The 22,572-nt window shown below is 44.9% G+C and overlaps 1 protein-coding gene across 1 annotated transcript in view; it reads left to right on the top strand.

The window, feature by feature from the left end:
* AGTPBP1 (ATP/GTP binding carboxypeptidase 1) overlaps positions 1-22,572 on the top strand; it is a 2,804,614-nt gene that overhangs the window by 2,174,285 nt on the left and 607,757 nt on the right. The window contains exon 27 of the mRNA XM_044060898.1: positions 8,909-9,062. Coding sequence (XP_043916833.1) covers positions 8,909-9,062 — 154 coding nt within the window. The remainder of the gene's footprint in view (positions 1-8,908; positions 9,063-22,572) is intronic.

Genomic DNA, 22,572 nt, shown 5'->3' with positions numbered 1-22,572 from the left:
GTTTTGTAGGGCTATGAGTTGCTTGAGGTGTAGTGCAGGTGTTATCCTTCTCCTCTTGACTGTCTAGCACAATCATGGCCGGAGAGAGCTTTGCTTCCAGTTTGGCAATGTAAGTGCATCTCTTGCAGGTTGTAGTGTTGGGTGGTAGGAGGAGAGGATCGTCTGTGTACGATGCAGTTGCCATATTGCCCCAGTATGCCCAGATTCAATCAGGTTTACAGGAGAAATCACCGGAAGCTGACCCTTGGACATGCCTGGTTTAGGTGCTTTTTTTTGTAAAGTAGAAGAGCTGTTTTCCCTTACCTTTGCAAGGTACTGTGCAGTTATAGGCTATTTAGTGCCTACGATTAATTTCTCCATATTGACAAGGAGGGTGACAACTGGTCACATACTTGCAAACAGAGTTTTCAAAATAAGGGAGTCAGTTTCTCTCAACAAGCCATTTTCCCGACTCCTTGTATTGTTGGGAACGTCGTGACTTTCTGTAACATTAAGGACGGCAGAAAAGCAGTAGTCGGCTGTATAGGTCAGGAAAGGACACCACCAGGGAACAGGAATTTTTCTGTTGTTCATCTTCTGTGTGAAAAAGTCTGACACAATAGGATTTAAGAGTTTACACACCCCTTGTTAGGTTAAGTGATATGGTTTCCTTAAAACTTTACAAATTATGGAAATTCGGAAATCGGGTTGCGATAATACGCAAGTACCAAATTTTGTACTCTAGTTATTGACAAACACCAATAAGAATGACCTACAAACTGCAGTGAGGTTCATGCAGATGGCATAAACGTATTAATTTTGGAAGTGTATTTTTTATCTTGCCAATTTCTTGTTGACTCTTCCTTAAGACCTTCTTTAAGGGAATATTTGCTGACTCTTCTTCACAATTACCTTTATGGTGATTAGCTTTAAAAATCTGTAGACTGTAACACAAGTGAGCCATTACTGTGCTGGTGCTGTCATTTTGAGACTTCATGTTTGGACTTATTGGTGTACTAGAGACTAGACATAGACAAGCATAACTAAAGGTTTTCAGTTTGTGTTTTGCTGGTTGATGGGGAATAAAGCAGATATGCTTAATTTGGTTCTCCCTCATCATCCAACACATTAACAGAAGTCACATGAGCTTTACCACAAAGAAGTATGTTCACAGTAATACTCAGAAATGGAAGATTGTTAAGATAAAAATTGTCCACAAACTGAAACAGTCTACATTTAACCAACAAACATAGTAACAAATTAGCTAAGGTAAGAGGGAACTTTGGTAAATATTGACCATCCTGGATTTCGCAGCATTGTTCCAGATTCTGCTCATTTGAAATACATTTTTGTGAGGGCAAAACCATAACACATCTTTAAAGGAGTAATCAGTTTAAAAGGAAATCCTCCCATATGTCATTCCTCGTCTCTGATTTGGAGTTATCATTTTGTGCTTTATTCTTTGTTAGTAGAAGTATGATAAGATATAACTGTACTTTTACTATGTTCCCAGCTGGTCATATACAGTCCATTTTGTGTTATATATGGGGCATTATCCCTTTTGGCAGATTCAGCACTGAAACTACAGTGACTTTTCCCATGAAGATCTACTTTTAAGGCAAGTGTCCTCACACATCAGTACTTTGCATTTGTTAGTGTGAGCTGCACTTCCAGGGAGACACAGAGAAAGTGCAAAACAGTGACAGATGGGTTAGACAGTGCTAGCTTTGTATACTTTAGGTACCTGATAAGGACAATACATTAGACATTGTAACATGTTCAAATAGCAAGGTTCATTCGCTTTTGTTTAACAGCTTGCATCTAAAAAAAAAAAAAAATGGTTGTCACTTTACTGACAGTGTGAGCTGCTTGCAGAAACTGTGAATATGAAGCATTGCAGCAGTCTGTCATTGGTGACAGACAGAGAATGATGGGCAGTGGCAAAAAAGTATCCTATGCTGGATACATGTCAGAATGGCTGCTTCTGCCATACTTTTTGGATTAGAATGGCTTCTAACATGGCAGTAACCTCTTTGAATGCTTCAAGGATAATAGTATTACGTAGTTTTATATATATTAAAAATGATTTTAGTTATTTATTTTTCTTGCTGTGCACAGATGTCCTTAAATATAGAGAACTAGCCCATCAACTGTACACTGAGAAGGGCAAACATTAAAAGGCCTCACCTTCCCTTTAGGGTGATCAGTATATGTGGGTGATGCACTGCCATCACTGTTTTTTAGGGATGTCTAGTTTGCTATAATTTAGTTGAATTTTCTTGCAACATTTCTCTTACTCTGGTCTTTAAACTTTGTGAGAATTGTTCATTGTTTGCCCACTGTCTAGAAATATGTTTGGGTCATGTTGAATGTTGAGTTAATTTTCTCTGCTACTGTTTTTATATGACACTCTCTTTGCCTGTAGTTTTAGCACTACAAGTCATTGTATGTTTACTCGTAGGTACAGCAGGCCTAGCTTTCTGCTCTGTAATGTGAAGTGTGAAAAATCTTCCCAGGAGTCAGTTATAAGTTCAGAACTTGCCTCCTCAGTGTGTAGTTGATAAGCTGGTTCTTAATGCATATAATTATTGTGGATATTGTTTGCAGTATTTCAGCTTGGTTGATGGATCATAACCTAGAGGGGACTCTGTGAGGTCCAGAGGTAGAAACAGAAATCATTTTAATGACTTCCATTCATGTCCTATGCACTCTTCCCCGACTGAGTGAAAACATTTTGGTTCATTCACTCCATTGTTTCAAGAGTTGTGTCGGAAGCGAAAGACTGCTAAAATAAAGGATAAAAAGTGGTGGATTGGTTTTGGGCCTTTTTTTTTTCCTTTGCCTAAGCCATAACTCAATGTACACGTCTGGTAGATGTGCACAAGGAGGTCATGTAATGGGCAGAAGCGATGAACTACTGCTTGCTCCTCATAAACCTTGTGTGATGTCTCCACACAACAGGCAGATATTCTTCGTGTTTCACTGTTGCAGTCATTACATTTGGGTAATCTGCTGGCAGGTTGCCCTCAGTCGGCCTGATTAACAAAGTCTTGGGTCCTGCGTCAGTTGCTGTCCCTTCCATGATGTCAGGTCGTCAGCGGTACAAAACAGGCAGCCAATGCCATTACGTCAATCTTTCTTGCCGTGCGGTGCCCGAAGCAGAAGCAGTTTACAAGTGCCGGTCAGCTGACTCCTGAAATCTTCGTTTTCAGAACCAAAGTCTTCAACTAAAAAGCGAAGTACCCTGTTGGGGAAACTTTTTGTTGCTCCTTACCGATGTCAGTAAAAGTTAATAATTGCATTACTTGTGGGAAGCAAATACCTCATAAGGATTTTCATTTGTACTGTATTCCTTGCCTAGGCTTTTACCTCATCTACCTTGCTGTTGGTTTTGTCCTAAATTTAATCAACGCGCTATTAAACGTCGGTATATTTTTGCTTATAAATATTTTGGATCACGCTTTAATTATCCAGAAATGTCGTCGGTTAGCAATCCGACTACCCGAATACCTAAAAAAACACAAAGAAAAAGATAGAGACAGACCGTTGAGGTCCAAAACTGACGACAACTCTTCTCTTAAGCCAGTCACCAGTTCGCCCGTACTCTGTGAGGTGCTTTCGCAGCCCCTGATACCCACTACTTCTGATTCGCAGGCCTGTACTGAGACCCATTCGGGGTCCGGTATGCCGCGAGATGCTTCAATTATGAAACACGCAGATGTCTCCACCTTAGATGGGTCCGGAGCCACTGTGCTGGCACCAGCTTCTGAGGGTGTTTTCAGGCCTACAGATTTGTATATTAGACTGACTCCATCTTCAAAACTAAGGCCAAACTCTAAATCTGTGTATAAAAAAATGACGCCTTGGCCATGTGCAGGCCCCTATGCCTAAAAAACAAATTATCAAAATGGCTGAAGATTTAATTACTCTGATCAGTGGTAGCCACCCCCCCCCCCCTTCTAAGAGGCCTAGGCAAGACATTGATTATAACTCTTCTAATGAACAGGACTTGTCTATACCTACTTATGAGGACTCTGGTGCAGAAGATTCCATTCCTTCTGCTTCTCCCCCTGAGGATTTTTCTTTTGGGGAAACTTTACATACCTTACAGGAACATTTTCACTGGGAAAGTCAGGATTTCTCTGAATCTAAAAACAGACTTAGGGATTTTCTTATCCTTCATCAACCTAGGCCTTTGGCTATACCTCCTGTCCTAGACATTGTTGATTATATTTTTTCAGAATCTAGTATGGCTCCTGATTCTCTGCCTCCGGCTCCTTGTAAGCCAGATAGATACTACAGGGTTCCGACTCCCACAAATTCCTTTTCAAAAATCCTATTGCAGATCCTGAAACCATTTCTCAGGGTCCCAAGGGCATTAAGGCCCCTACTGCTAAAAATCCTACCCCTTCTGATAGAGATTCCAGGGCGCTGGATAGATGGGATGAGAAGGTTTACACTTCTGCAACCTTGGCAATCAGGGCTTTAAACTGTCAATTTCATATGCTTAAATACCAGCAGCATATCATGGGACTGCTTAAACAGAAAATGTTAATTTCTGACTGTGTGAAAAATAAAGATTTACAGGATTTATTGCATTCAGCTGAGCAAGTTGGAAAACATACTTTGCAATGTGGTTTTGTTTCTTTGGAGGCCTCTTTCAGTGCTGCTGTAACTGGCTCTGTGCTAAAAAAGGCATGCTTGGCTCAAAGAGCAAAGTCTGCCTGATCATGTTAAAGCAAAATTGTTGGATGCTCCTTTACAACAGGACCGTCTCTTTGGTAATAAGGCTGAAGAAGTTTTAAAAAAGATGGAAGCTAAAGCTAAATCTATGCAAACTGTGAAAAATTTCTTACAAGTGCAATCTCCAAGATTTAGTAGGCACTGGCCTACTAAGAACTGGTCCTTTCCAGTTCCTTCGAGAGCCACACAAGTTAAACCCAGACATTCTAAAGGCTCCAGGTTTCAGTCACAAGGGACTTTTAGATCAAAACAATGGGGTGCCTCCTCCTCCTCCAAATCTGGAAACAACAAGGCACCTCCCTATGGTAAGCAGTCTCAATGACTTCCCTCTACACTTACCAAGCACTTACCTTTCATCCGCCCCTTTAGGGGGAAGACTTGCACTTCATGTAAGAAACTGGCAACTTATAACCCAGGGCAAATGGGTTTTAAATATAGTATCCCAGGGATACAGATTTCATTTCCACACGTTGCCAATCCCAAACGGATGGCCAGACATGCCCCCAAATCAGTGGGCAGAGACCCAGAAACAAGTACTCTCTCTCTTGAACATGGGAACTATTCAACCAGTCCCAGAAGAGGAAAAGGGACAAGGTTTCTATTCAAGACTTTTCCTGGTACCCAGAAAAGACAAATTATGGCGTCCAATTCTGGACTTATCTACTCTAAACACATTTCTGGACATTCCAAAATTCAAGATGCTGACTCTTCAACAGTTACTTCCTATGCGAAGCAAAGATGCCTGGTTTGTAACTCTAGACTTAAGAGGCTTACCTGCATATCCCAGTCAGGGAATCTTGCAGAAGATACCTCAGCTTCAAAGCAGGCTATTTGCATTACCAGTTCTCTGCACTGCCCTTTGGCTTATCTACTGCGCCCAGGGTCTTCACAAAGTGCCTGGCTCCAGTAATTGCATTTTGCAGACAAAGAAATATTCAAATATATCCACAACTGGACGATTGTCTAATTCAGGCAGAAAACGGGGACATTCTTCAAAAACATCTGGAGCTGGTAAAAAACTTGTCTAGAGTACAACATAAACGAAAAGAAATCACAACTGTTACCCTCTCAAAAAATTACATTCCTGGGTGCAAGCTTGAATACAACTGCTCAGATGGCTTAACTTATGCCAGAAAAGCAAATTAATTTTGGTGACTTACTTCAAACAGGTGGCCACAAAAACCCTGCTATCTGGAGGACAAAAATTCTGCAAGCCTTGGTGTTCATGGCCTCCTGCATTCTTCTAATTCCATATGCATGACTGCATATGAGGAAACTTCAGTGGTACTTAGAGTTTATGGAGTCAACATTGTCACAGCCTGGAAACAATGATTCCTTTCATACCTTGCCTGCAACTAGAGTTCCTGTGGTGGACAGAGGCCTGCCACCAAAACAAGGGACTGCCATTCACTCCACCCCTTGCCACCCAAACCCTAACTACAGACACATCAGACTATGCTTGGGGGGGCTCATCTGGCAGGGAAGTGCATTCAGAGCAAATGGAGCCCAAATCAAATGCATCTAATCAAAAAGAGATGCTAGCTGTACAGAATGCACTGACAGCCTTCAAAGGGCTACCTTCATCCTGGACAATTAATGATAAAGACAGACAACACCACAGTTATGTGGTACATAAACGAGCAGGAGGGTACACACTCCTACCCCCTTTGCAGACTAGCCATGGCATTGTGGAACACTGCCTTGACCTATCAAATTCAACTACAAGCTCAATTCCTGCCAGGAAAGCTGAATACTCTGACAGATGAACTAAGCAGAAATCTCATGGACCAACATGAATGGAAACTGGAACCACGGATTTTCAACATGTTGACATGCAAATGGAGGAGTCCAGACATAGATCTTTTTGCCTCACCCCAGAACTATCAGTTGGACAAATTCTGCACAAAAACTCATCACAAAAAAGCCTGGAAAGTGGATGCTCTATCATTCAGCTGGAAAAACCCATCAGTCTATGCCTTTCCCCCTCTGCCTCTGCTCTCCAAAGTTCTACTAAAAGTCAAACAAGACAAGCCAAAAATTATTTTGATTGCAACAGACTGGCCTCGCCAGCACTGGTACCCCACTCCTGCGCAATGTGTCACACCTTCCACCGTGGCACCTGCCTCAGACACCTTACTTACTGTCTCAGCAGAACAACCAAATTCTGCACACTCAGCTCCAAACTTTGAATCTTGCAGCATGGCTAATCTCCTAAATTCACTCTTTGCATCTCTCAGCAAACCTGTGATGGATGTCATTTTGGAGGCAAGAAGGCCTAGTACTAGAAAATCTTATGCTGACAAATGGAAAAAGATTCTGTGCCTGGAATCAATCGCAAGGGATAAGCACAACAGTGCCCAATATCCCTCAGATTTTACAATATTTAACTGAGTTGCTTCACAAGGGCCTGTCCTTTTCTTCCATAAAAATACATGCCTCAGCCATTTCAGCTCATTACAACACAGAACCTCCCCTGTTCTCTCATCCTCTACTAAAGCAGTATCTCAGAGGGGGCCAAAAACTTAAGACCACCCAGAAGGGCTCCCATCCCTGCCTGGGACCTCAACTTTGTATTAGAAAAACTCAATCTCCCTCCATTCGAGCCAGCTGCTACTGCAGACGTAAAATTTCTCTCCTAGAAAACAGCTTTCCTTTTAGCAGTCACTTCAGCTAGAAGGATTTCCGAATTACAGGCTCTTATGGTAGTGGAGCCTTTCATTATTTTTCATGCGGACAAGGTGTCTCTCAGGACCAATCCATCCTGTATGCCTAAGGTGGTATCCAGTGTGACTCTTAATCAGACCATTCATTTGCCAACCTTCTTTCCCAATCCACAGAACAAGGGGGAATGGATTCTGCATTCATTGGATGTACACAGACAACTGGGATTTTATTTAAACAGGACAAAAATCACAAAGAAAATCTGAAAAACTACTGGTGGCATTTGCTGCAGGGGCAGAGGAAAACCCTATTTCAAAGCAGACTGTTTCCAAATGGATAAGCCATTGTATTTGTTTCTGCTATATACACCATGGTAAAACTATACCCCAGGGGATCAGATCTCATTCCACCAGGGCTGCATCTACTTTTATAGCCTTTCGCAGAGGTGTTCCTACCAGAGACATTGTAGAAGCTGCCACCTGGAGCTCAGTTCATACCTTCACCAAACATTACCATTTACCTTTCTTCTCTAAATCCAGAGCTGGCTTTGCCTCTGCTGTCCTGCAGGGCCTTATAGCTGATCCTAATGCTGTATAAATCCAGCCTCCCAACCATAGCTTTGGGAATCTACCCAAATGTAATGACTGCAACAGTGAAACACAAAGAACATAGTACAGTTGTGTACACTTACCATAAATGTAGATGTTCGAGTGTATTCACTGTTGCAGTCCTGGTTACCCTCCCTCCAACCCCCTGTTTTTTCTCTTGCTATACCTCTTCTTTCCTTTACTATGCTTAAAAGCCTTTTTGCTGTATTTGCTTTTGTTTGGAGGCATATTTTTGTGTTTTTAATCACTTAAATATTTGGCTCCTCATTTGGGGGGCACCTGACATCTGGGGAAAGAAAAACTGATGTAATGGCATCGGCTGCATGTTTTATACCCCTGATGACCTGATGTCATGGAAGAAGGGACAGCAACTGACGCAGGACCCAAGACTTTGTTAATCAGGCCGTCTGAGGGCAACCTGCCAGCAGATTATCCAAATGTAATGACTGCAACAGTGAATACACTCGAACATATACATTTATGGTAAGTGTACACAACTGTACTTTACACATTATTCTGTGATCTCCACATGGGAAGTCCCCACACTTTTGGCCACTCCCACCCCTACCCCCATCAAGAGAGGTGAGTGAGTTCAGCACCTATATCCCTCCCTGTACCAGCTTCAGTAGCTGCCCAAGCCTGTCATTGAACTTGGGTCACCTGGACCTTAGTCAGGATTTTATCCTTGTATGCAATCTGTGCTGGAAGTTCTTGTTAAGATATGATGCAGATTTGTTGCCATTTCCATATTTTAAACTGGAATACTGTTTCTTTGTTGTTTCTTGTTGTAGTCTTTTTAAAATGTTGTGGATAATTGTTGAAAATGTACATCAGTGATAAAAACAAATTAAAGGGTTGTATATGCAAAAAAATGGAAAAAAAAGGGAGAAAACATTAAAATATATTTTCTGTTTAAGATGCACATTCAGAAGCTGGAATCATTGCTCAATCCTCAGCAAATTTATTTTCGGAAAGATGTTTTATGCGAGACTCTTGGTGGAAACGGCTGTCCTGTGATAACATTAACCTCCATGCCACATTCCAACTATTATGAAGACATCTGTCAGTTCAGTAAGTACAAACTGCTGCATTACTGTCAGATGAACAGCAGGCTAAACTTGGTTGAAGAAGACTTTGTGTTACTTGCCGACAGCTACATACTTAAGATGTACTGTTGCAAAAAGGGTTGCTGTTTTTATTTTGTGATGAGAAAATTTGTTTTTTGTGTTAATTGTTGGAGTAGAATAATGACAGCTCACAGCTTGGTTGCATGAAATGCATATGATCACTGAAGTTAAATCACAAAATGGAATCAAGATCATTTCTTAAGAAAAATGCCATAATGTTAAGTTGTCTATCTCGCCTTCATTCTTGCTGGATGGGTTCGGAGCCGAACCTCGGCCACTCTAAAAGCTCGAGAGCTAGTTCCATCGGCTCGAGGCTCCCCTATATCCCACAATGCTAGGCGGTAACTCCTCAGATCTCGTTTGCCGCTATAGCGGTCGAGGTGCTCTTCAACCGGCTCGTCAGGTTAGTTGCTAAGACTAAGTTTTAACTTAGATAGACCCCCTTTTAAGTCAATTTTTCTTTATTATTTTCTAAATTAGATAGTTTCCTACCATCCCCTTCCAAATTCTCCCCTTCTTTTCAAAAAAAACTCCCAAGAGTTCTTCCCTTGGGCCTTTAGGCCCCGTCCCTCCCTTCCTAGTAGTTGGAGTGACTGTGTTTTCCGTAGGGAATTATTTGTTTTACTTATTTGATTTAATTAGTTTATTTTAATTTTTCAATAAGTGTAATCGGTGTGTGTGTGTGAGTGTGTGATTACACTTTCTTCTTTAGAAATGTCTAAAGAATCAAAGGTCTCAGGCTTTAAGAAGTGTGAGTCGTGCTGTCAGAAGATGTCTCTGACAGACGGTCACACTTCTTGTGTTTACTGCCTGGGACCTTTGCACCTGCAGGACTCGTGCTGTTTGCCATGGTTTCAGCCCTAGAGTCCTGCAGGAGTGAAAAAATAAGCTCATTTTAAGGGGCTTATTGAAGCCTGAGGGTCCCCCGACTCAATCTTCGGGGAAACCCTCCAAGCCTACCAGACCGTCGGCTCCAGTGTCTGAGTCATCCCCTGGGGCTTCAAAGTCTGTTCGAACATCGGCTCCGGCCGGAGCTGATGATTCTCAGACACATATTTCTGCTATATCCTCGGCTCCGGCTGGAGCCGAGGTAGACATTGCTGAGTCGGCTCCGATAAAGTTATCGGAACCGACGTCCAGGAAGAGGTCAAGGTCACCATCTATCGGCTCCGTTCATTCGGCTCCAGCATCGCCATTGTTGTCTGAACGGAGCCATAGATCTCACTCCTCTAGGTCGTCGAGACTGTCAGATCATGACCTTCAGAGGGTGGTGAGTCGACTTCTTAAGTCCGAGGCACTGGCCCAAATGCTTCAGAGCCCGACTCAACAGTCGATGGCTAATCCCGTCACTCAGAATGTTCCCCTCTGACTCCTTTGAGTTCGGAGCCGGGGCGGCTCGGACCCGAGACTGTGGCTGCGTCGGAACCGATACCTTTGTCTTCGGTACCGTCGTCTGCTCCGATGTCTTCTCTGGAGGAATCTCGGCGCCGGACTTCCCTCGTCGGCTCCGAGGGGGCGAGTAGCATCGGACCCTTGTCCGACCCTGCTCTCCCTCTCGGTGCTTCGGCGCTGGTGAGTTCGGCTCCGACATCGACCTCGGAGCCATTACTGTCGTTACCGGGGGAGGTTTTCAGCTTTTCGGAGTGGAGACCTCTGGCTCTGCCTGACAGGGATGCCTTCGAGGTCATGAGGAGCGTGTTAGAACCTGGTTCAACACCACAGTCGGCTCCGTCTGCCCCTTCTTCCACGGTGCCTGCGGTGATTTCTTCTCACCCCCTCATCCCGGATCGTAGAGAGCCAGCTCCTCAAGTTTCCCCAGTGGGGATCTCCTCCTCTTCCGAGGCCTCTCCTGACCTGGTAGGAGAGCCACCTAGGAAGAGGCAGTGCAAGAGGAAGCACATTGACTCCCCTGAGTCTGTCACCTCTGACACTGATTTAGAGGATTCTGAAGGTTCTCCTCGTTCCCCCTGTGAAGATGTCTCCTTTGCAAACATCCTCGAAATCTTAAAACAGAGGGGGAATTGGCCAGTCCTTAACCCTTCAGAGGATGAATCAGTGTATCTTGAGGCGTTTGGCTCTCGCCCTTCCACCTCCTGGGTGTCCCCTCCCTTTGACCCCCTTATGCAAGTGGTGGCAAAGAAGGCCTGGACAGCTCCTGACTCAGTGGAACCCACCCCCAGGAGACCATCAAAATTTATCACTGCCCCCAAGGACAAAGAATTTTTGACCAAAGGCGTCTCTGTTGATTCTATGGTGGTGGCTGCGGCCACCAAGAAGGAGTTAGCTGATCCTTCAGTGCCTGTTCATCCTCCTAACAAGGAGTCTAGGACTATGGACAGGTACGAGAAGCGGATGTTCTCGTCAGCGACCTTTTCTATGCGCTCGCTGAATTACCTGTGTCATTTCACTCGTCTTCAGAGGGATTTGCTCAAGGAAGCGAGTGAAATGTTAAAGGATCCAACAGCTGCGGGTTTTCAGGATAGGATGAACTCTCAGCTGGTGACCCTTAACTCAGTAGTTAACTCCTCCATGCGCCTCCTTTCATATGCGGCGGACGGAGCGAGTAGAGCGGCAGGTACAGGTGTGGCCTTACGTCGGCACACCTGCATGCGGCTATGTAACTTTGCGGACCCTTTCAAGGCGTCCTTCACTAACTCCCCTTTTGATGGATCATCCCTCTTTGGTCCTCAAGTGAAGGAAACCCTGACTAGGTGCGAGACTGAAGGCAAGACTCTGTCTGCCATGGGAGTCCGTTTTTCTACTCCTTCTAGGCCTTACCCCAAGGGCCAGAAGGGGGGAAAGATGTGGATGTCCTTCAAGGATGCATCTGCAGTCCTTACAAATGGGTTGTCCTGTCGTCAGGCAGCCCTTCGGTCGGCCGGATTCCAAAGTCTGGGTCTGGCTTCGGCTGGTGTCGCACTTCACCCGACGTCATTGCGGCAGTTATTCGGGTATAAAGGCATCAGACGGCGCCATTTTCCTCAGTCTTTCTTGCCGCGTGGCGCCCGAAGCAGAAGCTGTTCGCAAGTGCCGGTCGGTCAGATCCAGAGATTACTACTACCGAATACTACTTCGAAGACTTCTATAAAGCTAAGTACCCCGTTGGGGACTCTTTCTTGCCTCAGCCGATGTCAGAGAAAGTTAATAACTGTTTATCTTGTGGGAAACAAATACCTCATAAAGATTTCCACTCCTATTGCATACATTGTTTAGGCCCAGACCACGACGTAGCAGCTTGTCTAGCCTGTGCTTCTTTTAACCGACGGACGCTTAGACGTCGCTCGGACTTTGCTGAACAGATTTTCTGCTCCGATTTTGCCTACATTATGCCGTCAGATCCTCCGACTACGCAAATAACTAAAAAACGCAAAGAAAAGGACCGACACTCGCGATCCGCGGTTTCGGCTGAAACCGCGGTTAAGCAATCCACGAGTGTCTCGGTTTTGGCCGAAACCGAGCAAGCGGTTCTTTCTTCAGCCGATAACTTGCCTTCTACCGAGGCCTCTTCTATTCTGGTAGAAACGGCTTCTGAAATCCAGCCTTCTGTTGCGATTTCACAGGATTTATCAGACACCATTCCACTAGATATTTCTACTCCTGCACATGGAGCTGCTAGGCCTCCTCCAGCTATGTCTATTAAGGTCTTTGCCAGGGCTAAAGCAGCCAAAACTTCCAAACCTGTGCCTGCCAAGCCCCCCTCTCACAGGCCCAGCACCAGCTCCCATATGCTTTCTTTGGCACAGGATCTCATCACTTTAATCCGTGGATCCCAGCCTCATCCAGACAGGGCCTCTCTCCCTCCTCCAGAAAAGAGGCCTAGAGCAGAGCACCCTGAGCCAGTAGCCACAGATGATTCTTCTGATGATTCAGAACATACAGATCCTCCTGAGGCTTCTTATTCTCCTTACGAAGACTCTGATGCTGAGGAGTCCATCCCTTCAGCCTCTCCTCCTGAGGAATTTTCCTTTGGGGAAACCTTGCATGCTATGAGGGAACAATTTCAGTGGCAGGGCCAAGATTTCTCAGACTCAAGAAAAAGGCTTAGGACCTTTCTACACTTACCACAGCATAGGCCTTTAGCTATTCCTCCAGTTCTATCTGTTGTTGATGATGCATTTAATGATGCTTGCACTACTCCTGATACTTTACCTCCGGCTCCTGCTAAACCAGATAGGTACTACAGGGTCCCGGACACTCATCACCACTTATATAAGGCCCTGTTTGCAGATCCAGAGACTATCTCCCAGGGCCCTAAAGCTGTAGCAGCTACTTCTTCTAAAACCCCTCCCTCTGAAAGGGAATCCAGGTCCTTAGAGAGATGGGGTAAAAAAGTTTACACCTCTGCTACTTTGTCAGCTAGAGCTTTGAACTGCCAATTTCGTATGATTCAATATCAAGAGTTTATGCTTGACCAGTTGACTAAAAAGCTGTCCTCTGAAGAATCTTTAGATAAAAAGTATGTTCAAGAAATGTTACATAACATACAGCAGGTTAGTGACCATTCTTTAAAATGTGGCTATGATGCACTGGAGGCTTCCTTTAGATCAGCCATGACTGGCACAGTTATTAGGAGGCATGCATGGTTGAAAGAACAGGCATTACCAGACCATGTCAAATCTAAGCTTTTGGATGCACCTATGGACAAGGTCAATTTATTTGGTGCCCCGCACAGCAGGTTCTGAAAAAGATGGAAGAGAAAGCAAAATCTGTGCAAACAGTAAAAGATTTCTTACAAGTTCAACCTCCAAGGTTTAGCAGGAATTGGCCCTCCAAGAATTGGTCCTTTCCGGAGTCCTCTAAGGCACAAAGAGGCAGGAATAGGCGCTCTAGAGGCAGAAACCAATCCAGAGGTGCCTACAGGGGTCGCCAGTGGCAGGGTAACAACCAATGAGGCATGGATACAGCCACCACCACTACAACAACTCAATCACAGTGACTTGGCGGTGACACCGCCTACCAGGGAACAACTAGAAGCACCCTTAGGCGGAAAGCTAACATTATTTTCAAAAAACTGGCACTGCATTACAAGAGAAAAATGGATTTTGCAGACTATAGACAAAGGTTACAGGTTCCATTTCCATACACTACCAGGAAAGAAAGGAATGCCAAACCTACCACCTTCTCAAAGGGCAGAAGCTCTAAAACAAATATCTCAGTTATTAAGAATGCGTGCTGTGGAAAAGGTACCATTTATGGAGCAAGGGAAGGGATTTTACTCCAGGCTCTTCCTGGTACCAAGAAAAGAAAACAAATGGAGGCCTATTCTAGATCTGTCCGCTCTAAACACATTCCTCATTGTTCCAAAATTCAAAATGCTGACTCTACAGCAGCTTCTTCCCATGCTGGGCAAGGAGTCTTGGCTGGTAACTCTAGATCTCAAGGAGGCATACCTGCACGTCCCCATAAGACCAATTTGCAGAAGATACCTCAGATTTCTTGCAGGATCAGAGCATTATCAATTCTCAGCATTGCCCTTTGGCTTATCTACTGCGCCCAGAGTGTTCACAAAATGCCTGGCATCAGTAATCGCTCATTGCAGACTTCAGGGAATTCAAATCTATCCCTACCTGGACGACTGCTTGATACAAGCGGACAATAAAAACAAATTAACAGAAGACTTACAAAGAGTCATCTACCTGCTACAAGCCCTGGGATACACAGTCAATACAAAAAAGTCAAGGCTGATTCCATCCCAAATAATAACCTTTCTGGGTGCAGAACTGGACACATCAAAACAAATGGCATTTCTAACTGCAGAAAAGAAAGAACAACTTCCTCTCTATTTCCTGGCATTAACAAAGCAGAGCTATCTAACTGCAAGAAAAGTGCTACAAGCTCTAGGCTTCATGGCATCCTGCATAATTCTGGTCCCTCATGCCAGGCTTCATATGAGAAAGCTACAGTGGTACCTAAAGAATTTGTGGTCTCAGCACAAGCACAGCCTGGAAACCAAAATTCCAATGAATCCCATGCCTGAAGCAAGAGTTCTTATGGTGGGCTCAGGCCTGTCAATCAAACACAGGACTGCCCTTCAGCAAAAGTCAACCAAGACAAACTATCACGACAGATGCCTCAGACCTCGGTTGGGGGACACACATGATGGACAAGTGCATTCAAGGCCTATGGACTCAAGACCAACTGCATCTGCACATAAATCTAAAAGAAATGATGGCAGTAAAATTGGCAATCCAGGCATTCAGACCTCTTCTCCACGAAGGCCAGCTGTTGATAAGGACAGACAACACCACAGTTATGTGGTACATCAACAAACAGGGAGGCACACACTCATACCCCTATGCCGGCTGGCACTAGACCTATGGGATGTGGCTCTGAGTTACAACCTTCAGTTACAGGCAATTTATGTACCAGGGAAGGAAAACATTCTAGCAGACATATTAAGCAGAACTACAACAGATGCCCACGAATGGATGCTGCATCCGGACATCTTCAAAGCCATCACAAGAAAATGGGGATTACCACAAATAGACTTGTTTGCATCCCCATACAATCACCAGTTGAAGAAATTCTGCACAAGGACTTACCACCCACTTGCTTGGAAGGTGGACTCCCTATCCTTCAGTTGGAAAAGCCTGACAGCATACGCATTCCCACCACTACCTTTGATGCACAAGGTGCTTCTCAAGATCAAAGAGGAATGTCCGAGGATCATTCTGATAGCCCCAGACTGGCCAAGACAACATTGGTACCCACTGCTGAGGAGCATGTTCCGGGAACAAATATGGAAACTACCCCTGATCCCATTACTGCTGACACAGAACAACTACAACATTCTGCATCCAAACCTAAAAACTCTGCAGCTAACTGCCTGGAACATTACATGACAGAAATTAACCCAAATTTATCCCAAAGGGTTAAGGACATAATCCTGGAGGCTCATAGACCTTCAACAAGAAAGAATTATGCAGCAAAATGGAAAAGATATCTCATCTGGAGTGCTGCAAAGGGGCAAGATGTGACACTGGTGAACATAGCCAACATCCTGGAGTACTTGGCTGAGCTCTACCACACAGGCCTGTCCTATTCCTCCATCAAGATACATGCATCAGCTATTTCAGCAGAATACAGCTTGGATCCTCCTGTCTTCTCGCATCCTCTGCTCAGACAGTTTCTGAGGGGAATTAAAAATGTAAAACCTCCCAGGAAACCTCCATTGCCAGCATGGGACTTGAACTTTGTGCTAGAAAAACTGACTCTACCTCCTTTCGAGCCAGCAGCTACAGCAGATTTGCAATACTTATCCTGGAAGACTGCCTTCCTGCTGGCAATAACTTCAGCAAGAAGGGTCTCTGAACTACAAGCATTAATGGCAGTACAACCCTTCCTGATCTTCCATCAAGATAGAGTGTCCATGAGAACAAATCCTACATTTATGCCTAAGGTGGTATCCAGAGTCTCTTTAAATCAGGCTATCCACCTTCCTACATTCTTCCCCAATCCACAGAACAGGGGGGAAAAGCTCTTACATACCTTGGATGTACACAGGCAATTACGCTACTACCTGGACAGGACAAAAAAACAATAGAAAAACTGACCAGCTTCTGGTAGCTTATGCAACAGGAAAAGAAGGAAAACCAATTTCTAAACAGACAATCTCCAAATGGATAGGAAATTTGCATTAGACTTTGTTACTCCTACCATGGAAAGAAAACTCCAGAGAACATCAGGCCTCACTCCACAAGGGCCACAGCCACTACCACAGCTTTCTTACGAGGAGTGGCTACCAAGGACATTATAGAGGCTGCTACTTGGACCTCCGTGCATACATTTGCCAAACATTATAACTTACCTCTATACTCTAGATCCCGTGCTGGCTTTGCCACTGCTGTTTTGCAAGGGATCCTGACTACACCATAATCTATTCTCATTTCCTCCTCCCCTAGTTTAGCTATGGTATTCTACCCATTTATAAGGACTGCAGATGCATCCTTGAAGGACATAGTACAGTTTTGTACCTACCATAAATGTAGATGTCCGAGAGGAATGCATCTGCAGTCAGGATTACCCACCATCCTTCCCCTCTGAGGTACTCCTAGGGTACTTACCAATCTTCAGCTAGCTTGGGGGGGATCTATTATGGTGTATTTGTTTGTATATATGTACATACATGTTTATTTTGTGTGTTTGCTCTCTACTATTTGGAAACTTTGGCATTTATCCAAATTTAGCCTACCAAGAGGACACCTGGCATCTGGGGCAAGAAACACTGAGGAAAATGGCGTCGGCTGATGCCTTTATACCCGAATAACTGCCGCAATGACGTCGGGTGAAGTGCGACACCAGCCGAAGCCAGACCCAGACTTTGGAATCCGGCCGACCGAAGGGCTGCCTGACGACAGGACAACCCATTTGTAAGGACTGCAGATGCATTCCTCTCGGACATCTACATTTATGGTAGGTACAAAACTGTACTTTCCGCAAGCAACCACAGGGAGTTTTGCCAGACGCACAGAGTCGATTCCCCTCTAGAGGCAGAGGGGGGAACAATAATTGTAGATGCCGTCCTAGAGGCAGAGGGGGCCCGCAGAATCAGGGCGGTCGAGAATCCTTCTCTGACGAGCCCTTTCAGCATCCCTGAGGTGTTGCCCGGCTGTCCACCTTCGCAGGCAGTCGGGGGAAGATTATCTCTGTATCCAAAAGCCTGGCTTTCCCTCACTCAAGACAAATGGGTACAGTCTGTAATTTCCGAAGGCTACAGAATCCCTTTCTTTCGCATTCCGAAGCAGTCTGGAAAATCCCTTCCAGACATTCCACCCAGTCAAAGGGAACAAGCAGCACTAGAAATTTCAAAGCTGCTGGCAGAAAGAGCCATTCAACCAGTTCCAGCAGACCAACAAGTATCCGGAATCTACTCCAAATTCTTTTTGGTTCCTAAGAAAACAGGGGACTCGAGACCCATCTTGGATCTCAGCAACTTGAACAAGTTTGTCAAGAAAACAACATTTCGGATGGTCACGCTGCAGTCCATTCTGCCCCTTTTGGGCCGGGACAACTGGATGTGCTCTATAGATCTCCAGGATGCGTACTGTCACATCAGAATGAGCCGACGCTCCAGGAGATTCCTCCACTTCAGGCTGGGAACCAGTCATTTCCAATTCAGGGCCCTGCCCTTTGGACTCACTACAGCCCCCCGAGTGTTTACCAAATGCATGGCAGTGGTCGCCTCTCATCTGAGACGACAAGGATTCCAAGTGTTTCCGTGTTTAGACGACTGGCTCCTTACAGCCCCCACCAGGCATCTTCTGCTTCTTGCCAGAGACTACACCTTACACACGTCAAACACTAGGCATTTCAATAAATTACGAAAAGTCTATCTTGTCGCCTTGTCGTGTTATTACCTTCATAGGCGCAAATCTAGACACAGTCAATATGTCAGCAGACTCACAGAGCAGAGAGTAGCAGACATACACAGACAAGTCTCTCTTGTCTTGCAGAGCAACAAGATCAAAGTCAGACTGATCCTGAAGGTCTTAGGGATAATGGCGGCGGCTATCCCTCTCCTCCCTTTAGCCCGATTCCACATGAGAATCTTGCAATGGATGCTCAACACACAATGGTCGTACCAACAACTCCCAATGTCCCATTCCATTGCGATAACACAATCGTGCAGGAATCATCTTTCTTGGTGGATCACATCCCCCCCAGCTCTTCCTAGGGAGACCCTTTGTTCCCCCCCTCCGGTTGCTACATTGACAACGGACGCCTCCCTGATCGGGTGGGGGGGGCATTACCAGGGCAGGACGGTCCAAGGCATGTGGCAACCTTTTGAGCGCACATAAATGTCCTAGAGATGAGAGCAGTGCTTCTAGCATTGCAAGCCCTACAAGACTCTCTTCCCAAAGGAACTATAGCAATTCAGACAGACAATATGTCTGTAGTGTGGTACATCAACAAACAAGGCGGAACCAGATCTTACCCCCTGTGTCCAGAGGTACTCAGACTGTGGCAATGGGCGATTTCTTCTCAGCGGTTTCTGTTAGCAACGCACATTCCCGGGAAGTCCAATGTGATTGCGGACAAATTGAGCAGAGCTATTCTCATACCTCACAAGTGGTCTCTGAAGAATTCAGTGTTGGAGAAAGTTTTTCAAAAGTGGGGCCGGCCTTGCTGCGACCTTTTCGCTACTCCCCAAAACAGCAAGTGCGATGATTTTTTCACCCTCTTTCCCCAACCAGGCCACCCCAGCAGAGACGCTCTAGTCCACGATTGGCCCAGGGGACTTCTGTATGCTTTTCCTCCCTTCCCACTAATATCTCAACTAATACAGAAAGCCATCGCTCAGAAAGCTTCCATGATCCTCATTGCCCCTTACTGGCCTCGACAGATTTGGTTCCCATTTCTTCACCGTTATCTGTTTGAGCAACCCTGGCATCTGGACCCAGTTCCAGACCTCTTGACCCATCAGTCGGGTCAGTTGCACCACTCCCTCCCTTCTCTGAACCTCACAGCGTGGTTTCTCCAATTCCAACTCTAGCCAGGCTTCCTCTAATATCTCACTCAGTTCAAGATATTTTGATAGCCTCTCATAAATCTTCCACTCGGAAGATTTATTATAGTAAGTGGAAACGTTTTTCCTGTTGGGCGCAGTCAAAGAATATAGATCCTTTCACTGCTTCCATTCAATCAGTTTTGGACTTTCTAGCCGAAATTTTCCACTCAGGCTCGTCTCTGTCTACCATCAAAGTTCAATTGGCAGCTATATCTAACTTTCATGTAGGAGTCTCAGAGTCTTCCATTATGTCTCACAAGCTCTGCAAAGCTTTTTTGAAGAGAGTTTTTCTCCTCAAACCACCTATCAGGGATCCTCCTCCTCAATGGGATCTCAACTTGGTTCTGGCGTCCTTAATTCTTCCCCCCTTTGAACCTGCGGCTTCATGCTCAATGAAGTTACTATCTTGGAAAACACTCTTTTTGGTAGCTATTACTTCAGCTAGAAGAGTATCTGAACTCCATGCTCTGTGTAGTCGACCCCCTTATCTTTTGTTTCATAAGGATAGGGTGTCCTTACGTACTAACCCGTCCTTTTTGCCTAAGGTAGCTTCACCGGCGAATTTGAATCAAACCATTGATCTTCCTGTGTTCTTTCCTAACTATTCCAACCGATCAGAACAAAAATTACATTGCTTAGACATTCATCGCCAACTTAGGTACTATTTAGACAGGACCAAACAATTCAGGAAGTCTGATCAACTGTTTGTTTCCTATGCAGAAGGTAGAATGGGCCTTCCAGTTTCTAAGGTATCTCTCTCTCTAGATGGCTTACTTCGTTGATTACCCTTGTGTATGAGATCAGACATCAACAGTTGCCAACCAAACCCAGGGCTCATTCAACTAGAGCTTTAGCCACATCTGTAGCTTTCCACGACAGACTGCCTATTGATTCGATTTGTTCTGCAGCTACTTGGGCTTCTCCCCATACTTTTATTTCTCATTGTAAGTTGGACTTAGCCTCTAGGGACCGAGCCAACTTAGGTTCCACTGTACTCAAGAGTCTGTTCCGATAGGCCACCCGGGACAAGGTGCTAGGGACGCGGTCCCATCCAGCAAGAATGAAGGCGAGATAGACAACTTAACATTTAGAAGTTATGTACCTACCATAACAATCCATGTTAGTTGTCTTCTTCTCGCCTTCTTTCTTGCGTCCCACCCTCCTTCCCCCTAGCCTGGACAGACCTAGAGGAGGTTGTTTTGTGACCTTTCTATCCTTTCTCCCATGCTTTACCACCTCTATATATATATATATATTTTTTTTTTTTTTTTTTTTTCCTCTGTTAGGTTTAGGACACCTCACAGTCAGCCTATAGAGGTGGGTTACCCTTTTCCATATTCTGGAATTTTTCTTGCTGGGCCTAGCTTACAAACGAGATCTGAGGAGTTACCGCCTAGCATTGTGGGATATAGGGGAGCCTCGAGCCGGTGGAACTAGCTCTCGAGCTTTTAGAGTGGCCGAGTCGGAGCTGAGGTTCGGCTCCGAACCCATCCAGCAAGAAAGAAGGTGAGAAGAAGACAACTAGCATGGAACGTTATGGTAGGTACATAACTTCTAATTAATAGGTGGTGCTTATCCTGTCTCCAACCTGATTGGACATCTTTGGAAAGCTCTGCTTGTTTGCCAATATTATCCATTTTGTCTTTTTTTTTATACAGTTTCATAGGTAGGTACTAGGCTATTGGCCCTAGGGCCTATACAAGCCTAGCCAAAAAGGTACCTTGACTTTCGCCACCCAAGAAAATTATTTTCCTGTGCCCCTGTCAAGCAGAATCACAGAAGTGATCCTCTGGGTGAATTTCCTATTTACCCATCCAATCATCAAGATTTTTCTTGAAGAGTGCTAATGAGGAGCTCTGTTTGACATAGATAGGTAGCCTGTTCCAGAGTATGGGAAGTCTCTGGGACAGGAATCTATCCCTCTAGCATGTTCTGTTTATTGTGGTGACAAGGTTTAGATCCCTAGAGCATGTAGCTCGGAGGTATTGGGATTTCTTTAAGTGGAGCATGTCCAACAGCTCTTGGTTTGACATAGCTTTGTATGTTAGGCAGAGATCGCCTCTGAGTAGGCAATATGCGAAGGAGTAAAGCTGGAGTTTTTTGAGACAGTCTGCGTAAGTCATCTGTTTGAGGCCAGTAATCCTCTTTGTGAGGTATTTTTGCAGCCTTTCCAGTTGTTGTAGATGTCTTGTGAGGTACTCTGAGTGATGAGTAGAGGGGAACAATGACCTCTTTTTTTCTGGATGAGAAACCTTTTGTGATGAGGTGTGCCACGTAGAAGGATTTCCTGACCACTGTGGCGATGTGATTATCAAAGGAGAGACTACTGTCCACCTTTGTCCCAAGGTCTCTTATTACACTTTCGGTGTTAAGTAGACTACCGCCTGTGTGATAGTTCATGGGTGCAGAGTTTTTACCAAAGGGGATGACAGTGCACTTTTTGGCATTGAGCTTGAGACCATGTCTTTGACACCAGGCATCTGTCTCAGTGAGGCCCTTTTGTAGGATGTCCACATCGTTATGAGTTTCAATTATGGCTCCTAGTTTGCAGTCATCTGCGAATTTAGTTAGCCAAAGACCTTCCGTGTTAGCCTATACTTCAGAGAGAAGTAGATACCAAACAGGAGAGGACCCAGGACTGAACCCTGTGGTACTCCACTTGTCACTGGTCTGAAGTCCGATTTGGAGTCTGCTACTATCACGGTGTGGGTTCTTTCATTAAGCCAGTTGGCAACAGATCATGTGACATAGGGATTTATACCTAGTTTAGTGAGTTTATCTATAATTCCAGAGTAGGGGATGGTGTTGAACACCTTGGTGAGATCTAGATAGGCTGTGTGAACCCCCTTACCCTCCTCTATGGCTTTGGTGGCTACTTCAAAGAAGTCTTATCAGGTTTAGGACATGATCTGCCTTTTACAAACCCAAACTGTGTGGAGTCCATAGT

Source organism: Protopterus annectens, chromosome 2.part0, assembly GCF_019279795.1.
Source record: "Protopterus annectens isolate FY-2018-M chromosome 2.part0, PAN1.0, whole genome shotgun sequence".
NCBI classification, from domain to species: domain Eukaryota; kingdom Metazoa; phylum Chordata; order Ceratodontiformes; family Protopteridae; genus Protopterus; species Protopterus annectens.
This window is presented reverse-complemented; position numbering and strand designations above follow the sequence as displayed.